General features: G+C 36.4%; 1 protein-coding gene across 1 annotated transcript in view; it reads right to left on the bottom strand.

The window, feature by feature from the left end:
• Positions 1-17,045, bottom strand: part of MYPN (myopalladin) — a 100,638-nt gene that overhangs the window by 37,267 nt on the left and 46,326 nt on the right. Inside the window, exons 5-10 of the mRNA XM_003755025.4 lie at positions 15,091-15,205; positions 14,101-14,172; positions 6,576-6,717; positions 5,895-5,918; positions 3,823-3,939; positions 2,615-2,987 (exon numbers count right to left, since the gene is read on the bottom strand). Of these exons, the coding sequence (XP_003755073.1) occupies positions 2,615-2,987; positions 3,823-3,939; positions 5,895-5,918; positions 6,576-6,717; positions 14,101-14,172; positions 15,091-15,205 (843 nt within the window). The remainder of the gene's footprint in view (positions 1-2,614; positions 2,988-3,822; positions 3,940-5,894; positions 5,919-6,575; positions 6,718-14,100; positions 14,173-15,090; positions 15,206-17,045) is intronic.

The raw sequence follows: 17,045 nt of genomic DNA on the forward strand, positions 1-17,045 counted from the left end.
TGAGCATAGTAGGCACTTAATAAAATCTTTATTGATTGCTGGGAGATAAAGATCATGAGAGTCTATTTCTTCCATAAACTCCATCCTGGAATATGCCATCAATAAGTTAGTTCATAAGCCCAAACCTGAAAAAATAATTCTGGGCAAGGTGTGGACAAGAATTTAAGTTAAAATGGCTCTGAGGGGAGGAAGGGGCGGAGGCACGCCTCAGAGCCAATATGGCAGCAACTCTCCCAAGTTCTATCCTAAACCCTTTTGAATATCTTCAGATAGCACCATAAAACAGTTCTTGGAGTAGTAGAACCCACAAAAGGATGGGGTGAAATAATTTTATAACAAAAGACAACTTTGAAGTTCCACAGGAAAGATCTGTTGCACCTGGTTGAGAATGGAGCACAGTTCAGTATAAGCCTTACCAACACAGTCCCAGTCCTAGCAAACCAGGAGCAGACTCCAGGAGCAAGTCCTAGGAGCCCCTGTAGAAGCAGCGGTTTCCACCAGCTTTCTGTCCACAGATGGTAAGGAGGTTGAACAATTTTTGGTCAGGAGGAGATTACAAGGGTCCCTTTGCTAGCACTGAAACAGGACTCTTGCTTTGCCCATACTTAGACCTGGATCATAATTCTGGGTGGCAGACCCCAGGGTGAGGAGAAGCACTAATACAACAAAGCTTGCAGCTTCAGGGCGAATAGGAACCCTCATCACAGTTCCAGGACAGAAAATAATGCTTGTGATCTCTCACAGTCCAGAGCACAAGCCAGGAGAGTAGTAAATACCTCTCCTTGGATTATACCACCTTGAAAGCATTAAAAAAAACTTATAGGTTCCTAGAAATATCTCTGAAAACAGTTAATGCAAAACCTTGAAGCTTGGGACAATGCACCTCCAACTTAGAAGCAGAGTCCTATTTTTAATAAAGAGTTTTAAAATTCAAGAAATAGGCTGGGAAAATGAGCAAACAACAGAAAAAAATCAAACTATAGAAAGTCATTATGGTTACAAGAAAAGTTATAAGGAAGATCAAAATATACACATAGTAGAAGAAAACAAAGTTAAAATTCTTGTATCCAAAGTCTCCAAGAAAAATATGAATTGGTCTGAGATCATAGAAGAACTCAAAATTAGTGGACTGGAAGATGAGGCACAAAAATTCATTGAAAAAAAAAGTAAAATTGGCCAAGTGGAAAAAAAGGTACAAAATCTCACCTAGGAAAATAATTACTTAACCAATTAGAACTGAGTGAGTGAAAGCTAATGACTTTATGAGAAATCAAGGAAACAATAAACAAAATGGAAAGAATGAAAAGACAATGGAAATAGCTCATTGAAAAAACAACTGAGCTGGAAAATAGATGCAGGAGAACAGTTTTCAGATGAAATATCAAAGCTATCTTAACCATATTTTTTTAAATGCTCTGTTGGCTGAAAAATACAAATTAAAATAATTCTGAGGTACTACCTCATACCTATTAAATGCGCTAATAGGACAGAAAAGGAAGATGACAGATGTTGGTAGGAATGTAGGGGGGGTGTGTGTGGGAATGAAACATTAATGCATGTTGGTGGAGTTGTGAACTGAATCAACAATTTTATAGAGAAATTTGGAACCATGCCCTAAAGGCTATATAACCATGAATAACTTTTGACTTAGCACTTTAGACCAGTGCTATGTCTCTATCCCAAAAGGATGTATGTGTACAAAAACATTTATAGCAGCTCTTTTCTGGTGGCAAAGAATTGGAAAATTGTTGAACAAACTGTGGCACATGATTATGATGGAATACTTTTGTGCTATAAGAAATGATGACGAGATGTACAGAGTAACAGTAATATTGTAAAATGATCAGCTTGTGAATGACTTAGCTGTTCTCAGTGATATAATGATCTAATGTAACCCTGAAGAACTTATGACAAATGTCTTCCATCCCCAAAGAGAACTGATAGTGTCTGAATATAGAGTAAAACATACTTTTTAAAAAACTTTATTTTTCTTGAGAATAATAAGAATATTAAGAATAATAAAATTAATAATAATAATAATAAAATAACATAAAATAAAAATAATAAGAAATAAGAAAAAATTCTTATTTTTTAAAAAATTCTGTTTTTCCCCTTCAGGACATGACTTATACGGAAGTGATTTACATGACTACTGATGTATATAATCTGTATCAAATTGCTTGCCTTTTCAATTGAATGGGAGAAAGGGAGGGAATTTGAAACTCACAGTTTTAAAGATGAATGTTTAAAATTGTTTTTACATGTAATTGGAGAAAAAAAAAGCAAAAACAGCAATACCACTGAAAAAAATGCCATTGTATTTGCATATGGAAAATGCATTGCTATTATTACTATCATTTATTCTCCCCTTCCCACCTTGATTAAGAGGAGTAGCTGAACCCAGATTTCATAAATATCCTAATCAGAGTCAGATTTCGAGTAGTGAGGTAGTTCAGTGGAAGGAGTCCCGGACAGCTATGACTGCAGAATTTGGTCCTGACATTTGTTTGGAGGCAAAGGAATGGACCAGATGACCTGTGTAGCTCTTTGCCATCCCTAGGGTTTTAAGAAAGCATGAGAGAGGAAATATCTTGCTATTTTGCTCATTACTCACAGTTTTGGTTTAGCTAGTACAGGAGGAGGCTCTTTAACAGGTGAGGAAGGTTCAGGTGTCCTTGTTATCTGCCCATTGAACCGATCCTGTAAAAGATCAGCTTGGATCTGGTCAGCAGTCGTGGCTCCATCTTCAGTGGATGCTTCACTTGCTTTATCATCTTCAGGTAAATTGAAGTGTACTCGAAGACCAATCCGAGAACTGGATCTGGGCTCATTGTGATTCACCAGAACTCCTTCAAGTTTGGGTCTGGGGGGTTGCTCCATGGAACGGGGTTCGGGGTTAGGTGGGGATGATTGGTTTTCAACAATAGTTGAGTTGTCCATGGAATTGGCTGGGTGGGGAGTCACATTATTGCTATGGTCCTCAGTACCTGAAAGAACAAATATGAGGAGGAATCAGTAAAGTTTTTTCTTTTTGAAGAACAAAAAATATGGGAGTTGGGTTTAAGGATTTGTGGACCTGAACAGGGGAGTTAGTCGGGCATGATAACACATTCATGCTTTGGTAGATGAGTGACAACAGATTGAAGAATAATAGAAGTTTACATCTATATAGTACTTTTAAAAAAATGCTTGAAGCAAATTTCTTTTTGATCTTTACCATAATCCTTTGAGATGGATAGTATCCTAGCATCCCCATTTTATATAAGAGAACCTAGATGTTAGAGAATTGGAATGACTTGCCCAATAGCAACTAGTAAGTAAGTGGTAAAGCTGAATTGAACTTGGGTCCTTTTGCTTTAGACATAAACTTCTTTATCAGCTATTTAGACATGCAAATGAAGAACACTTGTCAGAAAAGAAGAATGTAGGAAACCCTAGGGCTTTAAAGGATTAGAAATTTAATCTAAGCACACAGTGTAATGATGCTGTGGCAACAACAAAAAAAAGTGATATTTGGAGAAGTATTTTAGGAATCGCTTACGTAAGACCAGAGGTGATGGTCTCGTTTTGTGCGTAATGGAGGAGAGCACAACTGGTACATTTGGAATGGGATTCTATCCTCAGTAAGTAAGTAGGGGAAAGGATATCAATAACTGGAATGTGTCCAAAGAATGTCTTCCCCAATGATTCAATGACTTATGAAAGATACGACGGACAGCTGCATGTGAAAGGCTAAAATTAATCTCAGCATTGATACTTCATGTCACTGCTTAACCTCCTCTGACATTTTAAAGTGAAAAGACCATTAGGATCAGTCCATACCTCTCACAGTCAGCTGTGCGATGCTTGACACTGTGCCGTACTTGTTGCTTGCTGTACAAGTGAAATTTCCAGAATCTTCTGAGAACACTTCTGCAATGACCAGTGTACAAATCTCCTCTAGAAACCAGAAAAAGAGAGTGTTTCATGATAAGGGACAGTGTTAGAAGTATTCACATCTTTGGGATACCAAAAATGACTGGTCTGATACTAAGCCTATATAACACCAAGTCAACTCACTGATTCCTAGCCAATCCAATGAGAACCAAATCTGTCAAAACAGCAGTTGGACCAAACTGACTAGTTGGTTGCACACTAACTAATTCAGTCCAAAAATACTACCTGAGTATTGCCAAAGATTTCCCATTTGCTATTCCTACAATTCTATCAGATTAGTCTGAATTAAGAATAATACAACTGACGAATTTAACGACCAACAAATTTAGATCTCACAGACACACAAGAGCTGAAAATGTGAATGTGCTTGCATGAGAAAAATGTGATAATTGGATTCCCTTAAAAGAAACAAGTAGAATAGTTTCTAATCTGAGCCATCTCATCTGTACCAATTCTTCTGGCAATTTTGCCCCCAAAGGACACAAATCTAAAGTGGGAAAATAAATAGACATTTGTTAGCCTTTAGCATTTGATTTTCTGCCTATTGAAAATACTTTGAATGTTTTAGATGAAAAGAATAATGAAGTTATTCCTCCACTGAAATGCTAAGATAATTCTTTATGTGTGCTGAATTATAAGCACTCTCTTTGAAAAAGAGGGTGAAAATGACTATATATATATATGCTATATATATATAATATATATTTATATACTTTATTATTCACACGCATTTATATACATAGAAAGTCTATATGCTAGACTTTATATGATCAACTCCTAGATTTAGAGCTGGAAGACACCTTTGAATCCAGTCCAAACCCTTCCTTTTGAAGAGAAGGAACTATATGGGCAAAATTACTTGCCCTGGTTACACAGATAACACATTGCAAAGCCAAATGGATATCCTCTTATTTCCAGTTCTTTCCACCACACCACATTGCCTCAGCACCAATTCCTATGGCCATGTTAACATAGGCTGTAGACATTTTTTGAGACTTAATGGCAAGGAGGCTTGTGGTGGTGAAAATCCTAATTCTCTGATATCATCACCCAGATGACCTGACCATAAAAAACAGCTGTATCTAAAACCTAAAATAGCTCCGTGGCAATTTGACCCTTCAATAATTAATAATAACCACATTATATGAACAACCATGATATGGCATTCTAAGGCAAAACAATGAGGAAGTAAAGTTTGATTTTGGCAGATCTAATTTCTCTTTTCCATTCATCTACCTTCTCCATATTGCCTCCTCTTTTGTTGTTGTTTTTCAGTCATGTGTGATTCTCAGTGACCACATTTGGGGTTTTCTTGACAAAGATACTGGAGTGGTTTGCATTTCCTTCTCTGGATCATTTTACAGAAGAGGAAATTGAAGCAAATGGGATTGAATGATTTGCCCAGAATTCTATGACTAGCTCCTGTCTGAAGCTCTATTTGAAGTCAGGTCTTCCTGACTCTAGGCTCAGCACTCTATCCATTATACCATCTAGCTGCCCTTTGGTATCCTCACATTTTATTTGAAAAGAATCTCTAACTGTAAAATTTCTGTCATCAGGCAGATGTGGGAAACTCTAAAAGGGCCCCTGAAATTACTTAGTGTAAACAATGTCTTCCTTGTAAGACCAGCCCTTAATATGAAAATGCCACAAAGTGGGGAGTTCCCCCAAGTAACAAACTTGAACTCAGGGACCACATCTAATAATAGCTATTAACAATAACTGGATAAGCTGCACCTAGATTCAAAAAGAAATAATTGTATAGCAGGAAAGTGACACCATGGATAACTGAAATAATAGTAATAGCTAGCATTTACATAGTATTTTAAGGTTTTAAAAATACATATATTGTATCATTTGATCTTCCCGACAACACTAAGAGGTAAGTACTATTATATTTATTTTATAGGGGAGAGGAAACTGAGACTGAAAGAGATTAGTTTCAAATGACCTCTTACCTGGTTCAGCCATAGAACGGGGTTCTAAAAAGAAAAGAATTTAAAAAAATATTAGACTGAGAAAATTCACTTGTACATATTATATTTTCTTCTAAGACTTCCTAAGGAACTCTATATGCATTTATTTATAGGATTGATTTAGTAAGCTCTGTAAATCAATTCTAAGTATGATAAAAATAAATGCTGATTTTGATAGCAAGAGTAAGGAAGTATTTCAGAATGGCTGTAATAGGAGCAGGTAAATAAATTATATACCTTGGAGCATACCTGAGTATTCCACCAAGAATAAATCTTATCTTATAAGCTGAACAATACCCTTAAATTGGGTCTTGCTGTGTCTCATAGTTACCTTATTAATGCACCTAAAATTGTTCTTAATATAGAAATATAGTGATGATGATGGAAAAGGAGAGGAAAAAGAAGAAAAAGGAGGAGGAAAAGAAGAAGAGAAGGAAAAAAAAAGAAAAAAGGAGGAGGAAGAGAAAATGAAGATGATGAAGATGATGATGATAACCTCAGAAAAGCAATTAATGGCAACTAAATTGTAAAGATTTTGTAAAATGCTGTTCTTTTTTAATATGCAAAACATTTTCATTTCAACATTTTTGTATGTCCCAAGTTGGGGTGAATTAAAGAGTCTAAAATCCAACAAATGAAATGCACTAAATAAAATCAACTTACTTTTCTGTAAAATTCGAAAATCTGGAGAATCTTCTATCAATGTCCCTTCTCTGTACCATTCAACTTTGGGAGATGGTGCTCCTTTAACTCTGCATTCAAAAACAACTAGTTGACCCTCAGAGGCTGATAAATCTTGCAGCATCTACAGTGGGAAATACATTTAAAAGCAAAGAATTGATGGATTTTCTGCAATCTGGTGTCAACTTCTAGAAGATACTATTTCCCCCAATGTTTGATCCTTTTTAAAGTCTTCACATATGTGAAGACTTTCAGGCTTAATCCTGAAAGGTCTCTTGAGAGTGTTTTTTAAGAGTCATTCGGGTTACTGTATTTTCTTTTCCTAGCTGATATTGTTACTATAGTATTGTATAGTTGTAGAAAATGATTTTGGTTTCATCAGCTTTAAAATGAAGATAGTAGGAAAGGTTATTATGAGACACAACTATTAAACCTATTTTAAAGCAATGAGCATACATAAGATGCTACTGTATAAATAGAAGCATTGTAAGGACTTTGTGGGGATATATCTAAATGTGCTAGTAAATATTTCTGATAATAAAATGAGGATGGTTAAAGTTTCAAAATATTGCTAGACCACTCCACACTAAAGTATAGGATAGATTAAGGCATAGGTTTTTGTTTGCATAAGTATTCTTATATTAGAAATTATTTATGCATATGTAATTATATTTATACTTGGTTATACTTGACTGTTGCTGAGAAAATGTTCCTTAGCGTAGGCATAATTTTTTTTTAAACTTTGATGTGATATTATGAATGTGTGTACTTTCTCCCTGGCTATAACCCATCCATGCCTTCTCATTCTATACAATTCTTGCCTATATCTAATCATCAGCTTTCTATGGGGAATGGCTCAATGTACTGAGCTAAATTCTATATCTATTGATGACGCTGTCCATCATTTATCCCTCTCTCACACATCTGTTCACCCTCTTTTCTTGTCATGTACTCCTGTGATAATATCTTTGATGTTATTTCTTTTGCACAATTGTCTTTTTTTCTTTAAATTAAAAAAAATTCAGTTCCAAATTCTCTTCTTTTCTCTTTCCCTTCTTCATCCATTGAGAAGGCAAGAAAACATTTGTCATTATGCATTTTCATATTTCAGGGGGAAAAGGCAAGAAAAAAATAAAGAAAATAGACAAAAAGTGCTTCAATCTTCAGAATTTAACCTGCAGTTCTTTCTCTGGAAGTGGATAGCATTTTTCATCATAAATCCTTTGGAATTATTGATCATTGTATTGATCAGCATAACTAAATCTTTCACAGTTGATTGTAATATTACTGCCACCATGTATAATTTTTTCTGGTTCTTTTCTCTTAACTTTGAATCAATTTATACAAATATTCCCAGATTTTTCTGAAACTATTCCCTTCATCATTTCTTATAGGACAATATTATTACATCACAATTATATACCACAACTTGTTCAGCTATTCCTCAGTTGATGGGTATCCTTTCAGTAATTCTTAGTCATCACAAAATGAGCTACTACAAGTATTCTTGAATATATTGGATCATTTCTTTTGATATCTTTGGGATACAGACTTAGTAATAATATTGTGGAGTCAAAGGATATGCACAGTTTTTATAGCCTTTTGGGTATAATGTATTGTTCTCCAGAATGGTTGGACCTGTTCATAATTTCACCAACAGTGCTTTAGTGTCCCTGTTTTTCCACACCTTCTCCAGATTTTGTCATTTTCCTTTCCTGTCATGTATCTCAGAGTTGTTTTAATTTGCATTTCTCTAATTATTATTATCTAGATCATTTTTCTAAAAATGATTATTGATAGCTTTTATTTCTGTTGAAAACTGCCTGTTGATATCCTATGACCATTTGGTAAGTGGGAAAGAGCTCTTCTTTTTATAAATTTGGCTCAGTTCTCTATACATTTGAGAGATGAGACCTTTATCATAAAACTTGATGTAAACATTTTTCCCAGTTTCCCGATTTTCTTCTCATTTTGGCTGCATTGGATTTGTTTGCATAAGACCTATTTAATATAATCAGAATTATTCATTTTGCAATCTGGGATGCTTTCTCTCTCGTTGGGTCATAAACTCTGTACAGTTCTTCTATAACAATATGTAGTAGCCTCTTCCTTCCCACCATTTATCTCTCTATTGCCATTGAGATTATTTGTATCTCCATGGAGCTGGTGAGTTCGGTTCTGTGCCCAGTTCATTGCCCTTATACACTATATATACAAAATATTTACTCATGTATCAGCTATTTGAGCTGTCTGTTCAATTATGCATCTTAACAATAGACATTCTTTATCCACTTGTTTATTTCCTATGGGAAAAGGATGAACTTTTGGGGGAGGGGTGATTATGTATCTTATTTAGCAGGTTTTGCAGCATTTGGGAGATTGATGTTACCTGCACAATATCACCTGTAAACAAAAGCATCTGGAGGAGCTCATCTTCTCTAGGGAGTTTTTCTTCCATTTGGACTCTGCTAACTAGCTTCAGAGACAGTGCCAAATATCTGGAGTCAGCACACCTTTCCCTGTTATGTGCTTTAAGGATCATAAAAGAAAATAATCTTTGTTGTTGCAACTTTGAAGAGACATTCTAAGATGATAAATTTAGAGTCAGAAGGGAACTTCGAGGCAATTCTAGCCAATCCTTTCTTTTTTACAGACGAGGAAAATGAGCCCCCCAGTGGTGATGTGACTTGCTCAGAGTCACATAGGTAGATAAGTGCAAAATCAAGATTCAAACCCAAGTCTTCCAACTCTAAAGCCAGAGCTCTGTTCACTGGACAACACTGTCAATACAAGGAAGCATATTATTGAAGAAGAGGAAGGTAATATTTTGCTCTACCAAATCAAAAATTCTTTATAGTCAGTGACAGTGGGATCATGCATTCTCTGCACCTTTCAGGCAGCATATGATTGTAAATATATTGAATCAGTCCCCTAACTCAGTCTCCTCTGGTTGTACTTGGGCTAATCTAGTTTTCTCTCCAATGTTGCTTCCTTTCATCCATGAAAGTTCTACATCAAGGACTGTGGTAGTGGAGTCTAAATGTGACAGTCTTACTGTCATTGATTGAAGTGATTTTGACAGATTTTTTTTACCAATTCTTTCAGAGGGTTGTTATCCTCTTCACAATTTTATATTTATATGCTCCAGTGATAATCTGGTTTAATTGGAATAATCTGAATCTTTTACCCATTTTTTTTATAACTAACTTTGCTTTCTTTCTACTTCTTTGCTGTTTTATGAGTTTATTTTGCTCGTACTCATCCATCGTACTTCTCCTTAGAATTTTACAAATGAGTAAATTCCAGATCAAGGTTGTTCTTGGTTGCCAAATCTTTTTTTTTTTTTTTTTTTTTTTTGGTAAGAAAAAAGCTTAGCTAAGGCAATTTCTAATTTTGATTTCTTGGTGACAATTGATTTTAACAGTTAAATTTACTTAGAAAATGGTAATAATCTGATATCTATATAACTTCAACTTCACTTTTTTCAGTGATGTTCTTGTGCTTACATTTAGTACATACTTCCTGGGCTTCTTCATGCAAAAAATATATTTGATACATGTTAGTAAGCTTCATTGACTGCTTTTCTTTTTTAGGACCAAAGGATCATCAGTTTAGAGGGGAAAGGATCTTGCTATTATGTGATACAACCCCTCATTTTTTATATGGGGAAATGAAGATATTTACCAAATGTCACTCAGGTAGTAAATGGTCAGATCAGGGTCTAAATCCAGGTGTCCTGCTTTCATAACCAGTGTTCATTTCACTGTAATATACTACCTCTAGCTGTACCATATTTTCTAACATTTCAGTTTCCCCTCACCTGCCTCCATTTCCATCTTTGCACTAAATCATCAATTAGTAAAATATGTTGATTAAATTTGGAGGGTCTTATTGAGCTCTTTATAGATTTTTACTGCCTTTTCATGTAATCTCTCTGAGCTTCAGTTTTCTCATCTATGAAATGGGGTAGGGGATGAGGATGAAGAAAGGAAAGAGCAGAAATTACCAGGCAATCTCTCTCTCTCTCTCTCTCTCTCTCTCTCTCTCTCTCTCTCTTTTTTGCTGAGGCAATTGAGGTTAAGTGACTTACCCAGCCTGTCACACAGCAGCATTCAAAGTCTGAGGTCAAATTTGAACTCAGGTCCTCCTGACTTCAGGGCTGATGCTCTATCCACTGCACCAACTAGCTTGGGCAATCTCTTTTGCAAAGGATCAGATGAGAGTTGCCTTATGGGAGAGCAAAGTTAGTGCCTTTTCATGCTCTACTAATGTTCTAGATTCAGCCACAGTCCTTCTTCTATACAACTTTAAATATTTTGTTAGTCCTCTGTCATTTTTATGACATCTCTGCAAAGAAGGCAGGGGGCATGATAATTATACAAAGCTAGGAATCCATTAGTTCCAGTTCTACAACAAATTGCTGCATATGTTAGCTTAAAAAACAATCTGGAAAAAAAGAAGGGTCTGAGTTTTGTCCATGTAGTTGTTGGAATTCTGATTCCGACCCCCTCAGTCTGGTTGTTCTGAATTTTCATGTCTCTGCTGTTATATAACAGACCTGCTCTTCTACCTCTCCTTTCCCCCACCTGTTCTCCCACTGCCCTCTTCAAATTACTGCTGAAGCTGCTGGAGCCAGGGCTTCCGAAGACTTGGAGCAGGAACCCGAGCAGCAGCTGCTATGGGCATGGGAGTGGGGAGGGGGTCAGCTGCCTCGCACACACATCAAGCCCCCTTTTCCCTACAAAAATACTTTACACTGTACTATTTGGAGTCTATTAATGAGGTCTTTTCCTAATCTAAAGTCACATAAAGTCTTGTAAAAGTTGGTTCTTATTGAACTAAGATGAAGTAATAACAACATGATCCAGTCACAAACCCTCCAATCACTTGTTGGAGAGCACTGGGTAACTCATTAATTTCCTTCATTTTTTTCCTGACTCTAAATGATGACAATATGAGTGCCCATTAGCCCCAAATAAAGATAAATAATATGGCCCTTAAAAACAGTACTGTGCTCCACAGACCATCATACACCCTATAAAAATACAAATGGTGATTTCTTAGTATCAATGAAAAAGACCCCTTTATTATAGGGCACAACAGGTAGTGAGGGATGAGGAAACAGAACAGGAATAGCCTAAATGAAAGCGCACAAAAGGGTCCATTAGCATGGCTCACAGACACATGAGCACTGTCATCAGTGCCTGACTCAGAGAAATGCGTGGCTAATGACATTGGCAGTGAGTGACCTCAGCGGCGCCTTGCCTGACGGAGACGGACGCAAGTGTGCTGCTGCTGCTGAGTCCCTGGGGCACGGGGCCAGCACTTACTAGCACCCTGAGCATGAGGCATATGTGCTCCATTTATGGAGCTGAAAGCTTGTGGCAGAGGAAGAGAGTCCACATGCTTTGGCTCTGCCAAGAACTACTTTTAAAACCAGAGTTCTAAAAAGCCTTGCTTCTGATTCTTCCTTGAGAAGCATCACCTAAAATTTGAAGCCCGGCTACAAGGTCTTGTCTTGATCTCTCAAGTTGGAAAGCAAATTCGAAAAGATAAGGGACCCCAGTGAGTTGGTCTGTGAATGGTTGTTCAGTACTTTAAGGTACTGGGATTGTACCTACACAGGTGTGTCTCCCACTGACCCAGATCACTACCTGCCCACACAGTAGATGAAGCCATCAGTGATGATGGCTCATTTTTGTACAGTTCTTTACAGTCGGTGGTGATTTCCTCACAATCTTGTCGAGGACTATGCTCAGAAAGTTATCAAACTGTGCATACCCTTTGATCCAGCAGTGTTACTACTGGGCTCATATCCCAAAGAGATCATAAAGAAGGGAAAGGGACCTGTATGTGCACGAATGTTTGTGGCAGCCCTTTTTGTAGTGGCTAGAAACTGGAAACTGAGTGGATGCCCAGCAGGTGGAGAATGGCTGAATAAATTGTGGTATATGAATATTATGGAATATTATTATTCTGTAAGAAATGACCAACAGGATGATTTCAGAAAGGCCTGGAGAGACTTACACGAACTGATGCTGAGTGAAACAAGCAGAACCAGGAGATCATTATATACTTCAACAATAATACTATATGATGACCAGTTCTGATGGCCCTGGCCATCCTCAGCAAGGAGATCAACCAAATCATTTCCAATGGAGCAGTAATGAACTGAACCAGCTACACCCAGAGAAAGAACTCTGGGAGATGACTAAAAACCATTACATTGAATTCCCAATCCCTATATTTATGCACACCTGCATTTTTGATTTCCTTCACAAGCTAATTGTACAATATTTCAGAGTCTGATTCTTTTTGTACAGCAAAATAACGGTTTGGTCATGTATACTTATTGTGTATCTAATTTATATTTTAATATATTTAACATCTACTGGTCATCCTGCCATCTAGGGGAGGGGGTGGGGGGTAAGAGGTGAAAAATTGGAACAAGAGGTTTGGCAATTGTTAATGCTGTAAAGTTACCCACACATATAACCTGTAAATAAAAAGCTATTAAAAAAAAAACCAATCTTGTCGAGGATTAGGATTCGTTGTTTACAGGTAAAGAACCTGACAAGTTAGTTGACTTGCCTTTGGCCTCCCAACTGTTAAGTTTCTGAGGCAGAATTCAATCTTAGGTTTCTTGACTCTAAACCTGCACTCTCATCACTGTGCCCAGTGCTCTTTCCTAGGCAGCCTAATGAGTCACAGTGGTAGAAAAAGAGTCACCAGCTGGTGGGCTTCAGCTATGGAGAGAAGTGCATTGTGTGATAAACTTGGACTTTTACTTGTGCTTTTCTAGACATGACTTTGAGACCCAACTTCCAAACTAGAAACATTAAGGGTGAAAACCAAAATACAATTGAGCAGAATAATAAGATCCAAAGGTACCTGCTCTGAGCAGGGATGATTATTCATTTAAAATTGAAATTGGGGAGCAGGACCAGGAGATCATTATATACTTCAACAACAATGATCAATTCTGATGGACGTGGCCCTCTTCAACAATGAGATGAACCAAATCAGTTCCATTTGTTCAATAATGAAGAGAACTAGCAAAACAACTCTGGGAAATGAGTGTGAACCACAACATAGTGTTTCCAATCCCTCTGTTTTTGTCCGCTTACATTTTTTATTTCCTTCTCAAGTTAATTTTACCTTATTTCTAAGTCTGATTTTCTTGTGCAGAAAAATAACTGTATGGATATGTATACATATATTGTATTTAACATATACTTTAACATATTTTTAAAAAGAAATTGAAACTGGGACCAAAAAAGGAGTGTTAAAAACTGCTGGAATAATTTAAAAGCAAAAAAAATATGGTGTATGTGAGAACTTGCTTGTTGACATGGGAGCCATTATTAGAAAATTGGGAGTGTTACTATTACTACAAAGTTTTTCCTGATGAATTCATATGCTGACATGACATTAAAAACAACTTCTATTTGAGTTGGTACGCTCATTGTGGGTTCTTCATGTTAGAGGCAGCTGAAATTTCAATTACCTTTGTGAACACAGGAGCTGCAATTATAGGTTTTCCATCCAGTCCTTGTAAATAGTTTGTGGGGCTCTGACACTGAAAATTAAAAGAAAAAGGAATGTGACAAAGACTTAGCCACTGAGATGATGCAATCCTTCCACATATATCCATTTAATGCTGGGAACTGCTCCTCCTAAGAGGAATGTAAGGGGTAACCCTAAAGCTGAGTAGCATAAAAGTCAATCCCTTTTTGGAAAGCTGCACAATTATTAACAGATGGTAACATGAATATTAATGCATGAAAAGTCACAGATTTTTAAGTGATCAAGTGATAAACTGTCTTTGTTTTTTATAAATGTGATGAGAAATTTTATTAACTTAATATCCATTCATTAATTTTGTTAATTCATTATTTTATTTATATTATCTATAATTTCCCTATGGACTAGAATAAAAATTTTATTCCTTACGACTAATAATGAATAGAAAGTGCAGCAATCACAGTTGAAAATATAATAACCCTAGAGTAAACAGGACCTGCCAGAAGAAATTAGTGTTCTGTGAAGACCACCACCACAACTGTATTTTCTTAGACAGGAGGAATTTTAGGCTTTAGTAAGTAGAAAATTAAGACTCATGGGATGATGCCCTCCTCCAGGCATAGAAGGAAGGAAAAGAAAATCATCATATATGTACTTTCTACCTTTTAAATTGCAGCATAAGAGACAATAATGTATTGAGAATTGATTCATTTGCCTGCTGAGCTAGGAAAATACTCCCAAGGCAGGAAAAACTGCTGGAAGTCCCTTTTTTCCACATGATAGACATACATACACACATGCACACATACATACAAATGTATGTAGGTTGCTCTGGATGTGGAAATAAATTGCCCAAATTAAGTGTGGAGGTATATATAAGAGAGGGAGGCAGGATCAGGCCCTAACAGAAATGCATGGAATCTGTCAGGTTGGGAGGGTTCAGGTGTCTTGTATTACGCTCACATTCTCATACCTGATGAATGGTAGATACATTATGCTGGACCACTCGAGGCTGTGTGTCAGCTCCTTCCTGTGGGATGACTGCAGAATTAGTAGGAGGTGATGACACCTCATTTGACTTCTGGACCCTGTAAAATATTTAAAATAGTGTAGGTTATAAAAGTCTTTTCATGTTTGCCTTTATTCAATGCAGATAAATTCAACGATTCTCTCAAGGAGGTCACCATAGGCTACATTTGAACACAATGAAATAATTATTTGATGTTTTAAAATTATATATTGTAGGTATTTTTTCATTTATTGAAAATAGATACAATTTATTTATTGCAAATACTACAGAAAGTCACAGTTCTTCTTGAGGAGACCCTACTCAGCAGTTAGATGCAATTCCTATAATGTCGCTTGTACACTACAACATCTAGAGCACCTCAGCTTTTATACAAAATCTTTCTTTCCATCACATCGTTTAGAAAAGTGGCAAATACTTTTGGCAAGTATACTTATTTTATGCCTCTTTTGATATAGAAGATCCTTGAACAAAGTTTACCTTTGAGATTGTACTTTTCAAAGAAACCTGTATTACCTCATCTCACTTCCTTTCTTTCTTCCTTCTAACTTCACTCTTTCTGTCAAGCTCACCACTACTCTTCACTTTGGACTCAGACTTTTTTTTTTCTTTTCCTTTCTCTACGCCCTACCTCCTACTCCCCACCATCCATTCAGTTCTCAAATTTTGGTATTTTTTCCTTTGACAGCAGCTCTTACATCTGTCCCTTTCTTTTCTATGTATGCAATCATCTTACTTTAGACCTTTAGCATCTCTTTTCTGGACCATGGCAACGATGCCCTAATTGGTGTCTCTGCTTTTAGCAGCTCCTCTCACCAATCTATTTTCCACAGAACTCCCAAGTTAATTCTGACCTTGAATCATACCACTCCCCTTATCAAAAGTTTCAGTGGTTCTCTATTGCCTATAGGTTAAAATATAAACTTTTCAGTTTGGCATTTAAGGCCCTCTAGAAACTGGCTCCAGCCTTTCTTTCCAGTCTTATTTCATATCACTTCCATTGTAGTATATTCTGGTCAAACTAGATAACCAGCTGTTCCTGAACTCAATATTCTGTCTTTTACTTCTGTGCCTTTACATAAACTGTTCCCTGTGCCTAAAGAACAGTTCTTCCTTATGTCTAAATATTAGAATCCCTAGCTTCCTTCAAGGTTCAGTTTAGGCATCCCTTTCTCCTTAAAGCCTTTCTAAACCTCTCCACTAGCTAATGCAATCTTAGTTTCGATTTTTCTTATATTTATTTATATAGATGTTGACTCCTTGCATCTTTCACCAGTAGAATGCAAGTTTCTTCGTAGCAGGGATTGTTTAATTGTTAGCTTTGTATCCTTAGCACCAAACATAGAATCTTATACGTAGTAGGAGCTTATTGATTTGAATTGACTGACCTCTGTCATGTTTTTAAAAGTTTACAATCTAAGCCAACATTATGTCAGCTTTTATATCTCTCTGTCTGTCAAGGGGATCAAGAATTTACTAACTAGGGCAGTTTTTGAATTCTTTTGGCCTCTTTGTTATGGCTATGGTTTCATACTGGGTAGAAATAGGTTGGGAATAACAATTGAGAATCACTTTTCCTTTACACATTTCTCTTATGTACTAATAGATAGAATACAGCAAGTTGAATCTACAAGCATACAGTATGTTGCCATCTCAGTGTTTTCTTTTAATTTATTTTTGATTTTGGCTTTTATTCTAATCAATCAATAGCTTAATTGTAAACAGATAACTGATTTAGAAATGACTTTCACATAGTTAACCACTCATTTCTTGCCCAATAAGATATAGCTAATTTCATTGGGGGGGGGGGGGCTGATGTTTAGCTAATCACAAGCAGTTCAAGGTGAATTGAAATTATGTTTCCCAGATCTGCAATAAAACAAACTGGCAATTATTTGTTT

Source organism: Sarcophilus harrisii, chromosome 2, assembly GCF_902635505.1.
Source record: "Sarcophilus harrisii chromosome 2, mSarHar1.11, whole genome shotgun sequence".
Classification (NCBI taxonomy): Eukaryota; Metazoa; Chordata; class Mammalia; order Dasyuromorphia; family Dasyuridae; genus Sarcophilus; species Sarcophilus harrisii.